Here is a 24,062-nt window from a genome sequence, read left to right on the forward strand (position 1 = left end):
CTGCACGAGTGCACACCAAGCCCATCCAGATGTGGTAGTTTGAATAAGCGTTCAAAAAAAAAGCCCTATATCTGATTCCAAATTCAGCATTTGCAATGCTTGGCAAAGATTTCTGTCCCAGAGATGAGGCACTTTAAAGACTCTGAAACAGTCTTTAAACTGTAATACAAACAGAGTCAAGCTAATCTTCTGGGAAATCAGGCATTTGCCCAGTTCTTGAGGAAACAGCCTCACAAATACCAGAAATAATAATTCATAAACCATATTTATAGCATCTTCACAGTAAAATCTCTCCATAGAGAATTTCTATCATCTGTAAGCTAGTCGGAGATTTTGCTTATTGAAAACACATGGTGATAGTGAAAAGCATTCACCCACTAGGATTCAGATCTGGACTCTCTTTGGTTGTCATCTAGTTAGTTGTACCAATTATTGACTGAACCCTCCTGAGTGCAACGCACTGCCCCCACAGGGGCTATCGGAGCAAACACTGCTCTTGTATGGTCTAGTTGGAGGAGAGAGGCATCCTTTATTTATGAGTAGAAGTTGCAACATCAGTTAACTCCTTTTCTTTCCAAAGAACCCAGTCACATGGCCACATCTAACCGGGAGGGAGGCGGAGAAAGGCAATGTAACTGTGGACTCAGAAAGGAGAGGAAAACATGGATTTGGGTAGGCATCCATAGGTGAGAGGATTGCTTATGGAGTGTGCAGTGGGGACAGGTGGGAGTGACCGTTTTTTAAGTGGTGTGGATGGTGTGCATGTGATTGGAGGGAATTCAGAGAAGAGGCAACGTTGGAATTTGACTCCCTTTAGCCCTAATTCATTAGGAGTCTTAAATTTGCCTTGGGGGTTTAGACTAGGGCAAATTTAAGATTTCTTTCAGGGGAGGTAAAAGTGTGACGTGAAGAATGGTTGGTGAAAGTTTTTTTAGGGCGGAGGGGGGAAAAAAACAACCAAGGAGTCTTTCCTCCGGAGGGGAGAGAAATGTCAACATGGAAATTGTCCTTGCCTGGATAAAAGGCTGTCAAGTGCAAAATGCGGTAGACTGCCTCTGCAGTGTATCAGAGGGTACAGCCAGACCAATCTTTTCAAAGACAGGCTTTAGTTCAACACATATAAACCCTTAAGATAACTAGAAGATAACTGGGCATCAGTGATGAAGCAGGAGGGAAGAGGGGCACACAAGTGTTGAGGGCCTTTGTACCATCTCATAGGGGTTGCAGAGTGGTTAGGGCAGGCGTCGGGACTGCACATGAAGGGTGTGGTCTAATGTGATGGAATAAAGGGTCTGCTCTACAAACTGGATGATATGTAGAGCTATACTTCCACTTCTGTATTGCAGACTCTTGGAATACAGATTGGTTGGTGGTCCTGCCAAAACAGTATGGATTCCATAGCACCAGACATTTACTTAGTGTGTACCCGGTAGATACAAGTAAAGGCTTGACGGACCTGGCCATCCACCCCACAACCCCCTCCCGAGAACAATTAACCCGCTAAGTATTGACAGGAGGCAGTGAGAATTAGAACATAATCACTGTGGAATACTTTGAAACCTCAGGCTACTTTGCCTAGAGGTAATGTTACCGACAAAGGCAGTGGATTCTTTTGCCCCTTGCACTCAAATGACCAATTCCTGAGACACCAGCATTCCAAAGGGAGAAAAATGTTTAGTACTAGGCACATAGCAGGAGATCACTTGGCCTATTGCTCCCCAATTCTGTCTCCCTGAACTGCAGTAATCCTGATAGTTTTATAGCATCAAAAGATGGGCAGGTTTTAGGTTAATCAGCATATGGCCCTAGATGATGCAGTTGGAGGTGATCTAATCATTGAGGATGCGCAGATTGATTGATTACATGCTTAGTCACAGAACGTATGTAAGAAGATGGTGGCAAAGTGTATTGTTTCATTGTAGGGACATCTGTGGCTAGCCAGCATCCTATTGGGAGGTGCCAAGTATAAAGGTGATTGATGCTTAGTATTTTATTATTATAGTGAATTTTAGTATTATAGTGAAGTATAGGTGACTTGTAGGTTAAAGTCTAAGCTACTGCGCATGTCAGGCAGGCCCAGGTTGGTTAGATCCACACTCAGTTATCAAGCTACCTTTGTTCTTGGGGTGGGTTAGTTCTGGACTGACTCAGGGCCCTTCATTAATAAACATTAGGGGCTGTCTAGTGATTACAAGAGTCTAAAGTCGAAAAACTGGGTAACTGTGTACAAGTGAAGGTTAGTCACAAGGTTTTTACAATCACGGGCACAAGATAAAGAGTATACAACCATTATCAGGGATCCAGACAGCTGGATTATACAGTTCAGAGGTTTTAGGTATTTCACTCTGTCTACTCCAGTATACCAGAAAGCAGCAAGGCATATCTATATAATGATCCAGTTCTCAAAAACATCCCTTAAATCCTAATTTCTAGGTTATACAGTAAGGGGCTCAGGTTATATACTAATAAAGGCCATGTTCCTGTTAAGTGTTCCGGTGGTAATTGTGTCTTCCGGGGGGGCATCTTAGATTCTGTATCCATATTTGAAACAAAAATGTTAACAGTACAAAGAAGAAAAACCACTGTGGGGAGCATATTCTCAAACCATCCATTCTTCCCTCAGCTGTATTCTTTATTAGTAACAATCTTCAAATGGTTTTCAGATATAAAAATTGACAGGACAGGCATCACTGGAGGAGACCATGCCCTGTCCATGGATGGAGAGGGAAGGATAATGACCCGCTGTGTGGGACTTGGGACTGCAGAGACCGAAAGGATTTGTATGGCTCACAGGCTAGGCAGTTGAGTGAACAGATGTGCATTAAAAGAAAATATTTAAATCATTTTGGAATAAGTGTCTATTTGTTTTCAATTTGTTTAAGTGAGAAGTATAATATGCTCAGATTTATAAAATTCAAATGAGTCCTCTTTTACAAGGACTTTTTCATTTTGGGCATTTACTCCTTTAAACAGTACAGTCTGCTTCAGATGACCATGGGTTTCGGAAGTTCAAGATTTAGAGAATCCAGTAAAATGACAAATCATTTGCATCTTTTGGAGGTAAAACTTCAATCACCTCTCTCCTTGGCACCTCCCAACACGATGCTGGCTAGCCATCGATGTCCCTAAATGAAACAGTACACCTGCGTAGCTCCTGTGAGAAGCACTGACCTGGCCGTGAAGTGCGTCTGGGCGCAGGAGCTCTGATAGCAACTCGGGGCCCAGAGGCCCACCCCAGTCGGCGCTGCCGGACGCTGCCGGACGGGCCTGGTCAGCCTCCGCCTGCAGCGGTGCGTGTGTTGGCCGCTGCACACCGAGGGCTTCTAGATAAATCTAGGTGGCCTGATGTGAAGCTGAAAGTGGCTTTTCGTTACTATATTCTATCCCCCCGAGGGTAAGAATAACAGTAATCATAAACAACTAAAAGACTGCTTGGACTTGGATAACAGGTTGCTTGTGTGGCTTCTAGAAATAGCAGGAGATGTGGCTAGTTTCACAGCGTGGAAGTTGCAGCCTCAGGTCAGCCTTTCCCGTGGCTTCACACTGTGCGGCTCGATGACCAGGGAGGAACCGCCCGTTTGGGCGGCGGCCTCGCACCCAGCCCCAGGCCTCTGTCCCGTGCGGCCGCGCAGGCGGCGCCCAGTCACCACGGCGGCGGGCGCGGGCCTCCGACCCGGTGCTCGCTTACCAAGCAGGGCAGCGGGCCTCCATGGCCGGGCACCCCCCACGCCAGGCCCCGCTGCCCGCGCGGCCCCAACCGGGCCCGGCCCTCCGCTGAGCTGGCCCTGCCCCGTCGCGGCCCGGCCAATCAGGCGCGAGCGTGAGCGGCAGGCGCTGGCCAATCCGCGGCCGGGCTTCGCTGGAAACGCGAAACCCTTGGGGGAAAAGCAGTAACAAAAGCCTTTCACTGCAGACAAATGTTAAGTGTCTGTGCAGACTTTTCCTGTTTTTAATTTTATTACTGCAAGAATGGAAGGTTTGTTGTTTCTTTCATGTTTCCTTTCAAGCAATTTTAATTATACATTGGTGCTACATCAAGGACTCTGGAACGCAGTGCTTCAGCCTATTGCATCTAACAACGCAGCACCCTTCCGGCAGTAATCTGGCAGATCTATTCCTGCACTGTAAATATCGCTGACATGCTAAAGAATTTTAAGCAGCTGCAAAGGTCTTCGACACCACACACAGTGCCCCAGAGAGCAGATGATGAGAAAACCAACGGAGCCTTCCCCTTCTCCTCCCCTCCCACCTCCCTCCCTTTTCCTGAAGGGCTGTGCTCATAAAGAATCCTTTCCTCCAATTGTTCTGTCTTCTGCGAAATTTGACCAAATGCCTAATTTCCATTGATTCTCATCTCAATAGGAATTTTTATACTTCATGGATTAAAACATTTTCCTGAGGGGATTACAATAGACTCAACTGTGATTTGAGGAAATGCTTGCTTTGCTTCATCCAACCAAATATATATATTTGCTCTACTGCAGCGAGTAAATCCAGCTGTCATCTAAGCAATAGCAACATAGACCATATGGGAAACAATTTAAAAATCTCCTTTTGAAACTTTTGAAAGAAATCCCTCCGTCCCCTGTACTTGAGTCCCAACCATTCAAATATTTTACCTGCTGTTAAAACATTCCCAAGGAAATGAGTCCTACCTTGTTTGATTTCCCTCACCATAAAGGAACACAATACAGGTTTTCTATAAAATTCAAAAGGGCAGTGGAAAAGCAAGTAAGCAGACAACTAAAGAGACTTTGAGTAATGTCCCCTGATGTTTCCAAGGAAGAATGGGGAGTAACTGCAGAAAAGAAAACAAAGACTTGCTTTTAGAGATTTCTTTATCTAAAGATGGTATATATATTTCAAAATCTAGGCCCCTTTAATATATGCTTCAAAGGAATTATTTAAAGATATATATCTATATGGTATTTTTTAAAGATACAATCGATATGGTATTCATACACTAGAGAAACAAAGAGGATGTTTATTTTCTTTCTCTGTGTCATTTGGTATATTAGGTGCACTTAAGTTTAGTAAGTCACAGATGCAGTGGTAAATTAGATTGTCTTTCTGTAAAGCAGTAGGGAAAAGCAGAATGGCTTGCAGGAAACAAGTGTGTTGGTTTAGACATTTTTTTTTTTGTCCTAATCCTCTGTGGCAAATGCTTACTAAAGTTGATTCTGAAGATAACCCCAAGAGCACATCTATTGTGCACATTTATTTTCTTAAGAGGGCTGTTTTAGAATCCCTTAATATGAAACAAGACCAAACAGTGAAACAGATACCATTCCAAAGCTGATTCTTGTCTCACAAAGTCCTGGAAGGGGGGGATTTAGAAAGAGAAAGCGTAGCCGACTGTTTACGTGGACCCTGTCTGAGTCCTCACTTTCTCCTCTATACCTATTTTTATGACTCTATATGATTTTTTAATAAATAAAAATCACTGTTTTTTTAAATTATTGGCTTGAAAACAAGACCGACTCCTTTCTGTCACCTTCTGGTTTAAGCACTGGTAACTGGCGCTAAGTTTATGTTGGCTGCTTGCCAAACGAAAGCAATTATGTGTAATAATAGAAAAATTAAGAGGTGAGTGTTGCTGTTTTACAGCAGGACATGGCAAAACCTATTTCCTTCTGTCAGCGGCATCTTGATTACACTCTCACACTCAGTCTCACCCTTTTGTAGTGCATGCATGCACGCATGCGCATGCACACACACACACACACACACACACACACAGAGTTTCCTGTGGGTTTTTAACCTGAGGTCAGTGAAACCAGAAAGAAGAAGAAAGCAAACCGCAGCGTTTGAAAGCAAATGAGAACAGAACCTTGCTGGTAAAAATATATAAATAAATACACCGGAAACAGAATAATGGGCGCTCACTGTATTCCCTCTTCGTTCTCCACCCCTGCAGGTGTCCTCGTGGTCAATGTCACGTGGCGGAACAAGACTTACGTCGGGACCCTCCTGGACTGCACCAAGCACGACTGGGCCCCTCCCAGGTCTGCATGCGGACTTTTATTTCAGGCCCCGTTTTCTCTCTTCTTTCCTTCTCCTTCCTCTTTCCCTCCCCGTTCCTCTCTTCGCAAGGAAACTATAGAGGGTGATTAATAATACATAAAAGTCTGCCTATAATTGAAACCAGGCAAAAGAGAAATGAGCAGTTCAGGACAAATCCCAGTGAAATGCAGATGCTGGACTTCTTTTCTTATCAGGAGAACTCTCCTCCCCAGCCCTTCTCCCTCTTTTGTTTTCTTTTCTCAAAATGGGAATTTGAACTGGATTTGAAACGAGTTACTGGAGCAGTTTTCCTTTAGTCTTCCGTGAAAGAATATAAGCTGTTGCTGGCCTGTTCTTTTGCCAGTGTCGAAATGACCAGTGGAAGTCTAAATTATAAATAGAGTTCCCCACCTTTGGCCGGGTCCAGTCCGCCAAAGGACATTATTGGGGAGCTAACTGCTCTTTGCCGCATTGTGCACCTCGTGATTCTACCTGGCCCTTTGGAGGACACCCATTTTGATTTCTGTTACTTGCTTCCCTAGGTTTTGTGAGTCACCAACAAGTGACCTGGAGATGAGAGGAGGCCGTGGCAGAGGGAAGAGAGCGAGGTCTGCTGCGGCTGCCCCGGGCTCAGAGGCCAGCTTCACCGAGTCCCGCGGGCTGCAGAGCAAGAACAGGGGTGGGGGCAACGGGAAGGGGAGGCGGGGCAGCCTCAATGCCAGTGGACGAAGGACGCCCCCAAACTGTGCTGCCGAGGACATCAAGGCCAGCCCCTCCTCCACCAATAAAAGGAAAAACAAGCCTCCGATGGAGCTGGACCTCAACTCCAGCTCAGAGGACAGTAAGCCTGGGAAGCGTGTCCGCACAAACTCTAGAAGCACTCCCACCACCCCCCAAGGGAAACCAGAGACCACTTTTTTGGACCAAGGCTGCTCTTCTCCAGTATTAATCGACTGTCCCCACCCCAACTGCAACAAAAAGTACAAGCACATCAACGGCCTGAGGTACCACCAGGCTCACGCACACTTAGACCCTGAAAACAAGCTGGAGTTTGAGCCTGATAGTGAGGACAAGATCTCAGACTGCGAGGAAGCATTAAGTAATGTGGCACTCGAATGCAGTGAACCGAGCACAAGCGTGTCCACTTATGAGCAGGTGAAGGCACCAGCATCTCCGGGTTCCGGAAACCCCCCTGGGACCCCCAAAGGAAAGAGAGAGCTGATGAGCAATGGCCCGGCTTCTGTCCTGGGGCCTAAAGCTGGGAAGAGCTCTGGCAAAAAGAAGGGCCTCAGCGGCGACCTGAGCAACCTTCCAGTCATCTCCAACATGACCGCCACATTAGACAGCTGCACAGTAGCGGATGGCAACCTGGCCGCCGAGATGCCCAAGCTGGAAGCCGAAGGACTGATTGACAAGAAAACGTTGGGAGACAAGGAAAAGGGCAAAAAGGGCAACAATTGCAAAATGGACAAGAACCTCTCCAAACTTAAAACTGCCCGGCCCATTGCACCTGCTCCGGCACCCACCCCGCCGCAGCTGATCGCTATTCCCACTGCAGCCTTCACAGCCAGCACCGCGGGCGCAATACCTGGGCTGCCCTCCCTCACCACCACGGTCGTCCAGGCTACACCAAAGAGCCCCCCATTAAAACCCATTCAACCAAAGCCCACGATCATGGGAGAGCCCATTGCCGTGAACCCAGCTCTCGTGTCACTCAAAGACAAAAAGAAAAAGGAGAAGCGAAAGCTAAAGGACAAAGAAGGGAAAGAGACTGGGAGCCCAAAACTGGATGCTAAGCTGGGGAAGCTAGAGGACTCCAAGGGGGCCGGGAAAGATTTATCTGGGCATTTTTTAAAAGACCATCTCCACAAGAATGAAGGGCTGGCTAATGGACTGTCGGAGTCTCAGGAGAGCCGAATGGCCAGTATCAAAGCCGAAGCCGATAAGGTTTACACGTTCACAGACAACGCTCCGAGCCCTTCCATTGGGAGTGCCTCGAGAATGGAATGCAGCACTTTGGTGAACGGGCAGGCGCCCATGGCGCCGCTGCACGTGTTGACACAAAATGGGGCAGAGAGTTCAGCGGCGAAGACCAACAGCCCTGCCTATTCGGATATATCGGACGCTGCTGATGACGGCGGCTCCGACAGCAGGTCAGAGGGCATGCGCTCAAAGGCCAGTTCTCCATCGGATCTTATTTCTAGTAAGGACGGTATTGTAAAAGGGCATTCTTCAACGACGGCACAGGCATCTCAAATGAAAGAGTCCCATTCTCCCTATTACCATGGCTACGATCCTTATTATTCTCCGAGTTACATGCACCCTGGACAGGTCGGCGCCCCCGCAGCTGGGACCGGCGGGAACACCCAGGGAATGAAGATCAAGAAGGAGTCTGAGGATGATGCAGAAAAGAAAGACAAGGTCGAGCAGTTAGACTCGAAGAAAGTAGACCACAGTTCTGCATCCTTACCGCCTCAGCACCAGTCAGTGATCACGCAGAGACACCCTGCCCTGGCTCAGTCACTTTATTACGGTCAGTATGCCTACGGACTCTACATGGACCAGAAGTCTCTGATGGCCACCAGCCCTGCCTACAGACAACAGTATGAAAAGTACTATGAGGACCAGAGGCTGGCAGAGCAGAAAATGGCCCAAACTGGGAGAGCAGCAGACTGTGAAAGGAAAAACGAGCTCCCCTTGAAGGAGCTGGGCAAGGATGACAGTAAACAGAAAAATGTGCCATCAGCCACAATCTCAAAAGCTCCTTCTACTCCAGAGCCTAACAAAAACCATTCTAAGCTAGGGCAGTCAGTGCCTAATAAAACTGAGGAGACAGGTAAATCGCAGCTTCTCTCCAATCACCAGCAGCAGCTTCAGGCCGACAGCTTCAAAGCTAAGCAGATGGAAAACCACCAGCTTATTAAGGAGGCTGTTGAAATGAAATCTGTCATGGACTCTATGAAGCAGACAGGTGTAGACCCAACCTCGAGATTTAAACAAGTAAGATTGTGGAGCGTGGCCCCTACAGAGAGAGAGAGACAGAGAAAGAGAGCAGTCTGAGTATTTGTACCTGTCTGGGCTTGATCTGGTTAGACTTCTTAAAAAGGAAATAAACCAACGTTACATGTTTTTCTTTTCTTTTGAAAAACATTTGAAGAGATTCTCAGAAGTCATTGTATGGTTCTAAAGTTTATGTTCCTCACTGTTCTCGTCATGTTGTATGGTTAAAAAAAAAAAGGACATGTGGTTTGCAGACTTGCGGCCATACCACTGAGTAATTCTGATGCTGACCAGTTCCCTTAATCTACCATTTGGTCTGAGATGAGGGTGGTCCCCTCATTTGCAGTGGCCACTGCTATTCCCTTCCTACTCTGGTACTCCAAGTCTGGTCTCTAAAAATGTGTTCTTTTTTATATTTCCAAATTTCTGTTAGCATCTTCTAGGAATATGAAGACTGGGTCCCCAAGTTCACATTTCACATTTCCTCTTTTTAATTAAACCTGGGGCCCAGATGTCTTTCCTTTAGGGTCTGAGACGCCTCGAGTTCTGTTTTATGCTATATGCAGACTGCCCCAGGCACTCGGCATCAAGCGTCTAAGGAAGTGGTTTCAGTGACGGCCAGCCAGCCTGAAGTGGGATATGTGTACACCTTTAAGTCGGTCACCGTGTAACCACACTTGTTACTAGTGCTTTCTGTCACGGTTCAGACATTCGGACTCATGGTAGCCCCGTGAGCGTTAATTTTGGTATTCCCAAGTGCCCCATGCTTAGAAATCCCCAGTGAATCACAGCAATGAAATCTGTCCTCACGTAGATTTCTGCCTTGTGGACCGAGACCCAGCTCTGAGGGTTTACTTAAGCTCTGAGACCCCACTGTCACAGGGTCTGGACATCTCAGAGGCCATTTAGGATCCTGAGAATCCCTCACTTCACCTGGCCTGAATCAGGCTGTTTCTTCTTCAGAGGGATGTAGTAAAACTACATAATTTTTATGGCTTAACGATGGCTCTGTTTTCTAATAGAAAAGCCATAATGTGTGCTATTAATTTGAAATCTTGTTTTGATTAAGGTGTTAGCACATAATGAGAAGTGAGCCAATATATTCAACCTCAGCTGCACTAGATGAAGAAATTGTATTGAGAAACCAAGAGTTTTTCCCTCGATGATGTTAATAGCTATAATAATTACTTAAATTTACCATCAATAGCTTGGGTTTGAGTTTTAAAAATATCCATGTACCTAAGTGTGATATAAAAGGAAAATGCGGCTTGGACTGATGGACTGAGGGTGCTATTTAATGCTGAGATGGCATTAAGGGCCAGCTCTGAATTCTTAGTGTGACGTCCAGCTCCACAGCTGCCCGGCAGTGTGGTCCTCCCTGATATTGCTTGACCGTTAAAGGTTTTGTGCTTTCTTCTTCTGTGAAAAGGATCAATAACCAGGCCCACTTCTGACATTGTTCCTTTGTGAGAAAGGGAAGTAAAGCCATCAGCACGGTGCCTGGCGCACAAATGAGTGTTAGCTTGGTGTCGGAGATAATAGTAATAGTCGTGTTGATGGAGGGGTTTTTCTTAAAAATTGAAACTTTACAACAAGTATGTTTTTCTATCAGGATCCAGATTCAAGGACATGGCATCACTATGTGTACCAACCCAAATACCTGGACCCGCAAAAGTCAGAAGAACTTGACAGAGAGAAAAAATTGAAAGAGGATAGTCCGAGGAAAACTCCTAATAAAGAGAGTGGTATGCCTAGCCTCCCTGTATCGTTAACAAGTATCAAAGAAGAGCCCAAGGAGGCCAGGCGTTCTGATTCTCAATCAGTGGAAGACAGCAAGCTGAAAAATGATGATCGAAAGACTCCTGTAAACTGGAAGGACTCTCGGGGAGCAAGAGTGGCGGTGTCCTCGCCCATGAGCCAGCATCAGTCATACATCCAATACCTGCATGCTTATCCTTACCCACAGATGTATGACCCCAGCCACCCTGCATACCGGGCCGTTTCTCCCGTCCTCATGCACAGCTACCCTGGTACGTGTTGTGGGTTCTAACTGTGTTGGAGGGGAGAGGCATTCTTTAAATATTAGCTGTTAAAAACTCAGGATAAACTAGATGCTTCAAGAGTATCACGTTTGTCTTGCTTGTTATTATGCTGCTAAAAATCCCAAAGGTGAAACTGATAAAAGATGTTTTTTTTGTTTTGTTCTGTTTTGTTTCCACATGAAGTCCCGAGAGTCCTCTGCTCGGACCTGTTTCCGTGGTCTCTGATGGTCTGCTGTAGCTGTTAGACTAACAGATACTTTATTACCTATGAAAATATTCTAAGCACTTACTGTCAGAATCATTATATTTACTATTCCTTTCACTTAAGCGAACACATAAATGTATGAAATGGCTGTAAGCTCAATTCTGTTTATAACCTCCGTTCATCAGGATGAATTAACTGGGAGAAGAAAATCGGAGAACCTAGATACAGCTTAACAGTGATGTAGCCCATTCTTAATGTAATCCCTGTTTTCAAGTATGCGACTTACTCCAAATTCATGGAACCCAAATGACTTTTTTTTTATTTAAACATAACCCATAACTTGATGAGGCATTTGTTGTTTGTCTGCAGGGGCCTATCTCTCTCCAGGATTTCATTATCCTGTTTATGGGAAGATGTCGGGGAGAGAAGAGGCAGAGAAAGTCACTACCAGCCCTAGCATCAACACAAAAGCAGCCACTGAATCTAAAGCACTGGATCTGCTCCAACAGCATGCCAACCAGTACCGCAGCAAGTCTCCTGCTGTAAGCCTCCTTTTGTTGGTTTTAAAGAGTTATGCTCTGGGGGAGAAAAGGGGATAAGCTAGAGGACATTCTTGAAATAAAAGTAGTTTTAGAACCCAGCTGTGATTTCAGAATACTGTTTTATCTTAATATGTAAAGAATGGAGTATTCAAAAGTAAGATGCTTTCACACATGAGGAGAAAAAAATTGCTAAAAGCATGTGTGGTAGCAAGCTTTTCTATCACAAGATCTATATAGCTTGCATGCCCAGGATGGTGCTTATTAGGTGGAAATTTAAATTCAGAGAAACTGAAGTGTGGCAATATGTATTTGTAATTTACTCCATTCGTTTACTTTACATACATATAACATAAAACTTGCCATTTTAATAATTTTTAAATGGACAATATAGTGTTACTTGTTAAATTCACAATGTTTTGCCATTTTCACCCCCATTTGTAACTGAAATGATATTTCATCTCACCATAAAGAAACCCTGTACCCATTAAGCAATAGCTTTCCATCCCACCCTTGCCCTGGCACCTAGCAAGCTATAATCTGCTTTCTTTCTCTATGAATTTGCTAATTCTAGATATTGCATGTAAGTGGAATTATGTACTATTTGAACTTACGCATCTAGCTTATTTTACTCAGCATGATGTTTTCATGAGTCATCCATGGTTGTAGCATATATAAGTACTCCATTCCTTTCTATAGCTGAATGATAATCCATCATGTGTACATCCATGTTTTGTTTAGCCTTTCATCTACTGATGGACATGGGCGGTTTCCTTTTTGCCTGTGGCGAATAACGCTGCTTTGAACATTAATGTGTACAAGTATCTGTGTGAGTCCCTGCCCTCAGTTCCGCTGGGTGTATACCTACAAGTAGGATTGTCAGGTCCTATGGTAATTCTGAGTTTAACATTTTTTGAGAAATGGCCCAACTATTCCACAGTGGCGATGGTGCAAAATATTTTTGATAAAACACTGAGAAATTAAAAGATAACAGAGCAGCATCCTGTGACTAAGTAGTTCAGAGGCCACAAAGTGTTGACTTTGAAATAAGTTGAGCTTTTAAAAAAATGTCTTTTGAGACAGCTTTTAAAAATCAGAGATTTTACATGCAAATTCAGTGCCCTCTTTTTCTTAGGACAGTCGAAAATCTGGTTCAGAATCACATAGCAGGAATTGATGGGCGCACATAGCCCTTTGTGTAGGCAGTGTGTCATGCTGCCCAACAGTGTAAGCATTTATAGAAAGAAAACCTACCCTCCCTGCATTTCCTCATCTATTTTGTTGGCCTGACTTCTATAGGGATTTGAGTTTTCAGCTCTTTGTGTTCACCCTTGTCCCATGTTTAATGGTCATGGATTGGGGCTCCTTGAGCAACGCCAGAGGTACATGAATGTAATGTCTGGTAGCTTTATTCAGGTACCAGTTTGAGCCTTGCACATACGAGCTTCTCTCATATGCGAGAATGAGTCACTTAGCTAAAGAGTAATGGCTGCATCTGCTGTTTTTGGCCTTGACTCATGGTCATGTCCCTATAACTCCGCTGATGTAATGCAAACATTGTGTCTTTGTAAAAGATGGGGAGATAGCTCTGCTTCCCACCCCACCCCCCTCCACCCCCAGGGCAGCTGCTAGTTCTACAAGACTGTTGTAAAGAGAGACTAAAGAAGAGATGTGATGGTTCTGGACTAGAAAAGAGAAGTTTGTCATAAGTTAAAATGCAGGACCTGTGATGCGAGTCCATTGGAGACTCTATAGAGAAACTGGAAAAGGTGATTCATGAGTCAGTTTTAGTGAGTACTCCTGGGCAAAGTTGTTTTTTTTTCTCCCCGCAAGTGAAACAGAGAGCTTGAATGAAAAGGTGGTTAAGTTCTAGTGGGTAGAAATATATAGGAAACACCCGATCCTTAACTAACCTGTCATTTGGGAGACCCGAAGCTTCTCTGTGAGTGTTCAAGCGGTTAAAAGATTCCTTAATACCTCCTGAGGCACTTCTTGCGAATGGCGATGGTTTCCTATACTTTATATAATATGGAAATGTGCATCCTCAAGGGGGAGAAAAATGGATGATGCTGATGTATTTAAAGCCACAAGAAAGTTCTCCCCAAAGAATATAAATAAAGTGAAGATGTGTTTAGAAAACTTGACACCAAAGGAATCACAAAAATGACTTCACCCTTACGTAAAGGCCGTTTCTGGGAAGAAGTCTGGTGGAGCCTGTAGGAAGGAGTGATCATGCAGAGAAGTCCCCTTGTGTTCAGATGTTTGGGGAAAGCGTCGGTGTCACCTGGTTCGCTTTGGTTGGGGCGGTTCTTTAGTGTTGGCTTAATTCCTACAGAAATTAATGCATGCCTTTTGAAATTATCTTCCGTGAATAAAGGATCTTAACTATTCACGGATCCACTTTCTAATCATTACCGCGACATTGACATAGGTGGCTTGGCGCTCTTCCCGGCTGTTTTTCAGGTGGTTGAGGGGGATAATGTTTTCTCTTGCAGCCTGTGGAGAAGGCTGCAGCTGAGCGGGAGCGGGAAGCAGAGAGGGAGAGGGACCGCCACTCGCCCTTCGGCCAGCGGCACCTACACACGCACCACCACACCCATGTGGGCATGGGGTACCCGCTGATTCCCGGTCAATACGACCCTTTCCAAGGTCAGCAGCTCTATTGTTATTCTGCCTGCCTTCATTCTGCTCTGCAGAATTCTGCCTTGCTAAATCTGCCTTTCGTGTCTCAAAACACAGCCAAGCTTCTGAGATGTGGAATGGCTCCCACTTCATAGCTGTCACAGGTGATGCTATCAGCAGAGTACTGCCACCTCGTATACTGCGTGGGTGGACATGGGGGCCAGTCTCTGTGGTCCTGAGTAGAGCAATCGGAAGATCCACTGTGTGCTCCTGAGGAACCCTCAAGGGAGGGAGGGGGATGGATGGTGGGGCCGTGGTGACATCATCCTGATTTCTGCAAGCCATTTAAGTTGCTGTTTTTCCATGGAAATATTGGGGTTGACATGATTTAGGTCTAATACTTTTTCATAACCTGATTCAAGGATTCTTCACAGCTCTTCAGTGCGGTGACTCCTCCACTAAGGAGGGAGGTTGAGAAAGAGAGGCATTTTTTTTTTAAAGCCATCGACTTGACACAAGGGACCCTTCAGTTCTTAGTGTGTTAGCTGAGCACTAGCGCTGTGTCCAGCTCTGTCTCCTCATAGCACCTTGGAGACCAGTAGGGCTGTGACCACCATGTTAGGATCTTGCCAAGTTGCCTCATCCCCTGTCTACTGCTGATCCAAAGAGAGCATCTCTGAAGGACTTCTAAGGGAAATAGTGGGTTATTTCTAACACATGGCCTCTGTATATAAATATGTGTAAGACAGAACATATTAAGTTGCCTCTGGAAAGAAAAAATATATACAAATAAAAAACCTATAAGAACAGAGTAATCTCTGCATTTGTTTCCTCTCTTTTTCTCCCAGGCCTGTTTTCTGTTGAATTATAAGAAATTTCCTAGTAGGCAACTTCATTCCTTTTGGAGCGATTACATTTTCTGACTGCTCCCTTTCTCTTCCAGGGTTAAACTTGAGACTATTTCTAAATTTGAGACTGTTTCTAAATTTGATTGGCTGATTCCATGTACCTTATGGGATGCATTAAGTTCAATCACTGGGGAAAATGTTAAAGTGAAACAAGTTATTAGAAAAGTATTGTCTCCTAAGCAAATAGCAAGTCACTTCTATAATTCACTGTGACTTTTGATTCCTGTTGTTACCTGGTACCTATTATGTCTCCTGAGCTCCCTGTTCAGGAATGCATGCAAACCGTTTAGCACCATGCAGAGCCCGAGAGATGGAATTCATATATTCTCTTTGAATAGCTATTGAGAAAACTGCAGCATATTCGATAAAGGGATAGATAGGTGTTGTGCACGTCAAGCAGTTTGTACGCCATCCTTGCTGCATGACACATCTCTCTTGTGTGTTTAGAACAAGGATATATTGCTGCTTTTGGGTCCGCAGCCCTTCACCACTGGGTCTGTACATATTCTTTCTTTCTCAATGTCACAAAAACCCTGCATTTCCCCCCATTAGGCTTGACCTCTGCTGCCCTCGTTGCCTCTCAGCAGGTGGCTGCCCAGGCATCTGCATCAGGAATGTTTCCTGCGCAAAGAAGGTAAACATCTTCTATGTTTTAAATTAGTTTTCTAGACAGAGGCACATCTTAATGGAGAAAGGGGCGGGTGGGAGAAGTAAACTATAGTCTTTTCAGATGAAAAATTTTGTTCCTAGTTTTTTTGTTTGTTTTTATTATCATTGTAAGGAAGGTACTTATTATTACTGTATCCTTCACATGCAGCTTATAGCCCATAAACCTCACTCCAGTACTGTAATGTGAGTTAGTAATCAACTGATTAGTTTTCAAAACAGTTCACATTTTCTTAGATTATCCTTACAACTTTGTTATAATAATGCACCACTACTCCCTTTCTTAAAAATGCATTTAAAAATAGGACGGTGCGATAGTGGCTCAGTGACAGAGTTCTCGCCTGCCATGCCAGAGACCTGGGTTTGATTTCCTGGTGCCTGCCCATGTAAAGAAAAAAAAAAAAAAAAGAAAAGGCAGTTAAAAATGAAGTTGCAAATGGAGAAGTTTATTTTGATAATGCTAAAAATAGTTTTTTCTCTGATATTTTTATTAGCCTATAAATTGTTTTAAAAACGGAAATTATTTTTCAGCATGTATATTATTACCTGTTTACTTCCCTTCTACAGAACTGAATGAATAGAATTAAAAACCTGTCAGCCCTAACAGCTTCCTGCTTCTGTTGTTAATGTTGCTAGAAACCTATGCTAAGCTTTTCTTTTCTTTTGCAGAGAATAACAAGATTGGAAAAATGTACCTTGTCATGTGACTGGGTCACATGGGGAAGCGCTTTATACAGACATCAGTTCCATGGTGTTAATTTGAAATGCCTTAATGGCAGGCAAAAACCAGTCATTTCATTTTTGTAAATTACAGATTTTATCACAGAGTAACAAATGTTGCTGTAATTAAACTTCTGTTTTATATATATATACGTATACATATATGTATATATACATATATATATATATTCTTTACTTTTTGTATCAGTAACCAGGCTCGCACACACAGGGTCTGCTGCCAAGTTGCAAACCACTCAGTAAAAGGAAATAAAAAATGTATTTGTCATGTTGAAAAGTGTTCGCCACAAAAAGGCTGTTTACTTTCTTTTCCTTTTCCTTTTAAATTGTAAATAAATAATGTTATGTATCAGTGTGCCTGAACCTTGCATACCCTTCAGATATTTCCCGTAAGCCCCTCACAAAGGCTAACTGTGATGATGACACTTTGGTACAATTTAGATGTCTATTTGGTGGCTCCTGTTAAAGACGCATCAGTGTAAAATGTTCCTGTAGTCACTGTTTCATTGTACTTGTGTATTGTGGAAAATATACCTTTGGAAGGCATGGGGTTGCCAGTACCACAAAAACTGTGTTGTATATAATGTAAAGAGTAAAATGGGGAAATAATGAGCATCTGTGAATAATGAGGTGTCACTTTTTGATGATCTTGAATGGCAAATAACCCAATAGCCTGTGTACCAGAGACATCTGTGATTGTTCTATTACTTGAATAGTCCTGCAGTCTTTTTTTTTTTTTTTTTTTTAATGTTTACAATTACCCAGTTTTAGAAGAGAGAGACTTTAATGCCATTGCCTGGTTACTTGTTTTATGCTGTAATCTAGTTTATTTTATGTAAAATGTATATTGAATGCTTTCCTTTTTTATACCTGCCTTAAATAATTTGGCAATCAGAATTAAAAAAGGGTTTTTTTTTTTGTAATTCTTGTCTGTCTCGTTATTTCTAGCTGGCTGATAGTGATCCTGAGTTTTGAAGAAGGGTTTTTGTTTTGTTTTGTTTTTTTAAATATTTTTATTGACAAATCTTCACTCACATACAGTCCATACGTACATGGTGTACAATCGGTGGCTCACAATATCATCACATAGTAGTGTATTCATCACCATGATCATTTTTTAGAACATTCGCATCACTCCAGAAAAAGAAAGAAAAAGAAAAAAGGAAAAAAACCCATATCCCTTACACCTCTCCCTCACTGACCACTATTATTTCTATCTACCTAATTTATTTTACCCCTTACCACCCCGCCATTTTTTGTTTTGTTTTTTTGTCTTCTTTGTTTTGTCCCCCCATTGTTTATTTATTTTTTTAATCCATATTTTTTTACTCCTCTGTCCATACCCTGGATAAAAGGAGCATCAGACACAAGGTTTTCACAGTCACAAGGTCACATTGTGAAAGTTAAATCTTTATGTAGTCACCTTCAAGAATCAAGGCTAGGAACACAGCTCAATAGTATCAGGTACTTCCCTCCAGCCGCTCCAAAACATCATAAATTAAAAAGGGATATCTATATAATGCATAAGAATAACCTCTGAGATAGCCTCTCTGTTTGAAGTTTCTCAGCCACTGAAACTTTATTTTGTCTCATTTCTCTCTTCCCCCTTTTGGTCAAGAAGCCTTTCTTAATCGCCTGATGCCAGGTCCTGGTGAATCCTGCGTTTTCTGTCCCACATTGCCAAGGATGTTTACAATCCTGGGAGTCATGACCCGTGTAGAGGAGAAGGCATTGAGTTCACCTGCCGAGTTGGCTTGGAGATAGAGAGACCACATCTGACCAACAAAAGAAGTTTTCTGGGGATGACTCAGGCCTGATATTAAGTAGGCTTAGCCTATCCTTTGCAGGAATAAGTTTCATACGGGTGAACCCCAAGATCGAGGGCTTGGCCTATTGATTTGGTTGGCCCAACTGCTTGCGAGAATATCAGAAATTCTCCAAATGGGAAATTGAATAGTTCTTCCTTTCTCCTCAGTCCCCTAAGGGAACCTTGCAAATACTTCTTTATTCAGTGCCCAAATCACTTAAGGTTTCTTAATATTATGAATGTCCAGTGTGGAAGATGTGTTTCACAGATCCAAACGTTTCTTATGTTATATGCAGGTTTTACCAAATAGTGTGTTTGTTTCAGTGGATCTGTGCATATATACAGACTATTTACTATGTTTATGTCCAAACATGGACCATGTTACTGCTACAAATTGATAGGTACAGGTATTTATGGTATTCCAAAGATGTAAATCTCGTGACACTTGAACAGTAGAAAAAATGTGTAAATAATCACTTAGCTAGCCATTTATTTGACTTGCAAAATTAACTGTTTCAATCATTCACCCGACTCATACTTAGAAATCACCTATTTTATGCCAGGTCCTGTAATAGGTGCCTGTATACAGCAATGAACAAAGCAGACAAAAATCCCTGTATTTTATAGAGTTTGCATTTTATAGTAGGGGCATAGAGTGAACGTATATAATAAAATACATGAATAAAATAGTGTATGTTAGGTGACTGATAAATGCTACAGAGAAAAAGAGGACATGGGACATGGGGAATATATGTGGGCATTTGTAACTAAATAGAATGGTCAGGTAAGGCCTTGATAAAAGAGATGAGGAAGGGGTCTTCTCTGGGGGAAAGAGTATTCCAGATGGATAGAGAAGCCAGTGCAAAGGGCCCGGCACTGGACGTGTGCCTGGTGAGTTTATGCTAGTTGATTTCAGTGATGCATTCCAGCTGTAAATGTTTATGGTTTTTACAATTACTAATGACGTTTCTACCGCTTGGTTTCTCCTTTCTCCTTTCTCCTAGAAGGATTTGGCTACATTTGGCTAGTTCTCCTACTTACAGGCCCTTGCTTCATCAATGAATAGAATTTCGCAATCAAAAGGAAATGTCTGCCCTCTGACTACTTTTTTTTTAATGCAATTTTATTGAGACACATTCACACATCATACAATCCATCCAAAGTATACGATCATTGGCTCACAGTATCATCACATAGTTGTGCATTCATCAATCATGATCCATTTCAGAACATTTTCATTACTCCAGAAAAAGAAAAAAAATACGAAAGAAAACCCCAAACATGCCTCTTAATCCTCCCCTATTATTGATCCCTAGTTTTGGGGCGGCACCTTTGTTACTGTTGGGAAAGAATATTAAGCTGGTCTGTTGGCTGAAGTCCTTGTTTGTAATAGGCACACATTCTCCCACATACACTTTTATGAATTTTTTTGGAAGCTTATTACAATGTTACTGTTGACTACAGGCCCTAGCTTCCATTGGTTGTACTTTTTTTACCATCCATTCTCAACACCTTGCAATGTTGACATTCGTTTGTTTTCCCTCATGCAAAAACGTTGTTCTGTTTGCACATTTGATCACCATCATTGTCCACTCTAGGCATTCCTAAGTTATACCATCTCAGTCTTGGTCCTCTATCTTTCCTTCTGGTTTCATACGTGCCCCCCAGCCTTTCTCCCTCTGTCATCCTCACATTCAGCTTAATTCAGTGTACTTAAATTATCGTGCTGCAATCAGGTAGTATTGTGCTATCCATTTCTGAATTTTTACAGTCAGTTCTGTTGCATTGTCTGTATTCCTTCAGCACCAAATGCCGAATTTCTACCTTATTTCTACCTCCTGATAACCTGTGTTCTTAACTTCAACTTTCAAGGTTCACTCTTAATGTTAGTTCACATTAAAGAGACCATACAGTATGCGTCCTTTTGTTCCTGGCTAATTTCACTCAGCATACTATCCTCGAGTTTCATCTATGTTGTTATCCTCAAGTTTCATCTATGTTGGTACACGCTTCATGACTTTATTCTGTCTTACAGCTGTGCAATATTCCATCATATGTATATACCCCAGCTTATTTAGCCACTTGTCCATCGCTAGACATTTGGGCTGTTTCTATCTCTTGGCAATCATAAATAATGCTGCTATAAACATCGGTGTGCAAATATCAGTTTGTGTCCTTGCCATCAGTTCCGCTGAATATATTCCTAGTAGTGGGATTGCTGGATTATGTGGCAATTTTATATTTAGCTTCCTGAGGTACCACCAAACTGCCTTCCAGAGTGGTTGTACCATTTTATATTCCCACCAACAGTGGTTGTGTGCCTCTTTCTTCACATCTTCTCCAGCACTTGTCATTTTCTGTTTTCATTTTTGTTTTCGTTATGGCCATTCTAGTGGGTGTCAGATGGTATTTCATCTCATTGTGGTTTTGATTTGCATTTCCCTAATAGCCAGTGAAGCTGAGCATCTTTTCATGTGCCTTTTAGACATTTGTATTTCCTCTTTTGAAAAGTGTCTGTTCATGTCTTTTGCCCATTTTTTAGTTGGGTTGTTTGTTTTTTTGTTGCTGAGCTGAAGAATCTCTTTATATATTCTGCATACTAAACACTTATCTGATACGTGGTTTCCCAATATTTTCTCCCATTGTGCAGGCTGTCTTTTTACTTTCCTGACAAAGTTCTTTGAGGCACAAAAGTGTTTACTTTTGAGGGGATCCCATTTCTTTCTTTTTTCAATGCCCATGCTTTGGGTATATAAGGTCTAGTAAACTGCCTGCTACTATAAGATTTAGAAGATATTTCCCTATATTTTCTTCTAAATGTCTTATGATCTCAGCTCTAATGTCTAGGGTTTTGATCCATTTTAAGTTAATTTTTCTATAGGAAATGAGGTATGGATCCTCTTTCATTCCTCATTAACTCTTTGTGTCATGCATTTGTTTTAAAAGTTCATAAAAAGAATTTTTCTATATTTGTACAGGTAATCACAGTCACTATACACCACAAGATTCACTGTGTTGTACATTCCCATGTTTTTTTTTAAGATTTTTTTATTATGAAATACAACATACAGCAAAAAAGCAATAAATTTCAAAGTACGTTGTTGCAAGTGGTTATAGAACAGATTTCAGTTTCATGTGGGTTACAGTTCCACAGTTGCAGGTTTTTCCTCTTAGCTGCTTCAAGTCATTGGAGACTAAAAGAAATACATTCCCATGTTTCAAGCTCCAACTTTCCTGTTGGTGACATACACGAGTCTAAACTGCCCCTCTCCTCCACGTTCACCCACAATTCAGCATGGTTAAATAGTCTCACAATAACGTGCCACTGTCACCTCTCTCCATCACCAAACGTTTCAGTTCGACCTAGTTAAACATTGTGCATATATTAAGCAACTGCTCCCCATTCTTCAGCCTCATTCTATGTCCTGATAGCCTATATTTGAGACTTTATGTTTTTGAGTTTGCATTTTAAAGTTAGTTCATAATAGTGAGATCATACAAAATCTGTCCTGCATCTGATTTACTCCACTAGCATAGTGTCCTTGAGATTCATTCATGTTGGTTTTTTTGTTTTTCTCTTTTTTATTTTTACCTCCAACTTACCTTGGAAAGACCACCTTCGGTTCTGGAATTTGCTGCTTATTTTGTGGGTCTATTTCAGAAGTGTAACAGATTTCCACAGGAGGATAATTTTCTCCTAATTTTCAATTTCCTTTACTTCTAAACTTCACCCATGTTATCTTTTACAAAAAAGCACTGTGTGGTGTTTACTCTTGCACATAAAGGGTGTTTCACATTCTTTTCATCATTGTGTCACTCTATCGAATTTATCGAGTTCTTGTATCACATCTTGACGTACCCTTGAAGACTTGACGTAATTTCACTAGAGATCTCTTATACCAGATAAACGTGTTTCCTTCCGTTTCACGTATGGTTGAAGCTGTGACTGTCATCTAATGGCTGCCTCCTCACTGCTCCTGTTGTTGCTCAAATGGACCAACCCCTTAGCTGGGGAAACTCTGGAGAACGAGGCCATTTACCCCTTCACCACCGAATTATCAGGTTCCTGTTGTGGTTGGGAAATACTGAGAATTCCTGCTGATTTCTCTGCTTTTAGTAATAGATTTTCTTCTAAGTCATACTAAAGCCAATCACCTTTCAGTCACAAAATGATTGAACATATGTTTTTTAGGTGTGAGGCTTTTAATCATTTCTAGTTAGGCTGCTCAATAGATGGGGTTATAAGGAGATGCATTAGACCATCCTTATTGACTACTGTAATAAACAGGAATGTTGATAAATACAGAGATATATGACCAAATGCACAATGTGATTTGAATAGTTCTCCCCCCTGCCCCCAGGTTTTTAATGGAACATTATTCGTGACTGGCTTACATTAATCACTAACGAAGTTTTGTTTCTTCCCCTTGCTATTACAGTGTTGTCTTTGCTGATGACAGCATGAATTGCTGAAGGTCAGAGTTTGTTTATATTCATTGTGCCATTTCCCTGGCTGAGTACATAGTACCGAATGGTAAATTAAAGATTCCCAAAAGGCAAGCATACTTGGCTCCATTATGTTACTATGATGAATCTGCCATTAATACGGTTCTAATTGTTTTACTTTTATAGACATAAAATCAGTTCCCTTAGTGACTAATAATAGGCTTTATTGATTTTACTAAGCATTATTCATTCCAAGCCTGCTCATATCAGCTTGTCCTGAACATATGCAAAAAGCCTGCAGTGCTGACACAGTGCAAATTAACTTCATGGAGCAATAGGAGTGAAGAGTTCTTTACAGCTGTGCAGTACCATTGAAAAAAGAACATTAAAAACAAGGCAATAGGCTCCATATAGAACCATTTATTCCTAGATTAGGATCTTAGATGGCTTTTTCATGGAAACTTGCCATTGATGCTCAGCCCAGGTCATTAAGATTTACATGGTAAAGAGGCAGGCCTTATATATTCTCACTGGTTGTGACCCTGATTTACTGTGGTTTCAGGCCAAGTGTCTGTGAGTAACCAGAATGAATAGCTCTGATATCATTTAAACTGTTTAAATGATAATTTAAACAGTTTAAATGATAATTACTGGTCATTTCATTCCATCCCTGACTCCAAAAAAGACAAGATGGGCAAAACCATTTATTATTGCTTTTGTCTCTGGCCCTTGGCCATCCATGTCCTGCTTCCTGCTGAAGCCTGAGTCATAAATGTTATTTACTTTAGGAGCTAGAGAAGAAAAAAAAGTGAAGCCAGAAGTCAGACTATTAGCAGAGCCTCTGGATTCTTTTTTAGTTTATTTGTTTTTCTTAACCAAATCATCCTCTAAGGCAGGGATTCTCAATCTCTATCAACTTTGTTGTTGTTATTTCACACATATAGTCTAACTTGTTAACATAAAGGCAGTCTGGTGGGTACTTTTATTTGAACTCTACAGATCAGCAAATTTAAAAAAAAATATTTTTATTGACAAAACCACGTACAAAGACCAACATTCTTAGCATATGAACATTCCATACTTGGT

General features: G+C 42.2%; 1 protein-coding gene across 8 annotated transcripts in view; it reads left to right on the forward strand.

Moving 5' to 3' along the window:
• The window catches only part of ZNF608 (zinc finger protein 608), a 113,107-nt gene extending 95,483 nt beyond the window's left edge, over positions 1–17,624 (forward strand). For 3 of the 8 annotated variants that reach the window (XM_077138782.1, XM_077138781.1, XM_077138783.1), the window contains exons 4-10: positions 5,918–6,005; positions 6,546–9,003; positions 10,616–11,033; positions 11,620–11,792; positions 14,285–14,438; positions 15,872–15,953; positions 16,655–17,624. In XM_077138782.1, coding sequence (XP_076994897.1) covers positions 5,918–6,005; positions 6,546–9,003; positions 10,616–11,033; positions 11,620–11,792; positions 14,285–14,438; positions 15,872–15,953; positions 16,655–16,661 — 3,380 coding nt within the window. In that variant the 3' untranslated portion in view covers positions 16,662–17,624. Of the gene's footprint in view, positions 1–5,917; positions 6,006–6,545; positions 9,004–10,615; positions 11,034–11,619; positions 11,793–14,284; positions 14,439–15,871; positions 15,958–16,654 lie in introns of those variants that run through there. The other 5 variants (XM_077138785.1, XM_077138788.1, XM_077138787.1 and 2 more) reach the window with 4 other exon arrangements.
• The last annotated feature ends 6,438 nt before the right edge of the window (positions 17,625–24,062 follow it).

The sequence above is a fragment of the Tamandua tetradactyla genome, chromosome 21, assembly GCF_023851605.1.
Source record: "Tamandua tetradactyla isolate mTamTet1 chromosome 21, mTamTet1.pri, whole genome shotgun sequence".
Classification (NCBI taxonomy): domain Eukaryota; kingdom Metazoa; phylum Chordata; class Mammalia; order Pilosa; family Myrmecophagidae; genus Tamandua; species Tamandua tetradactyla.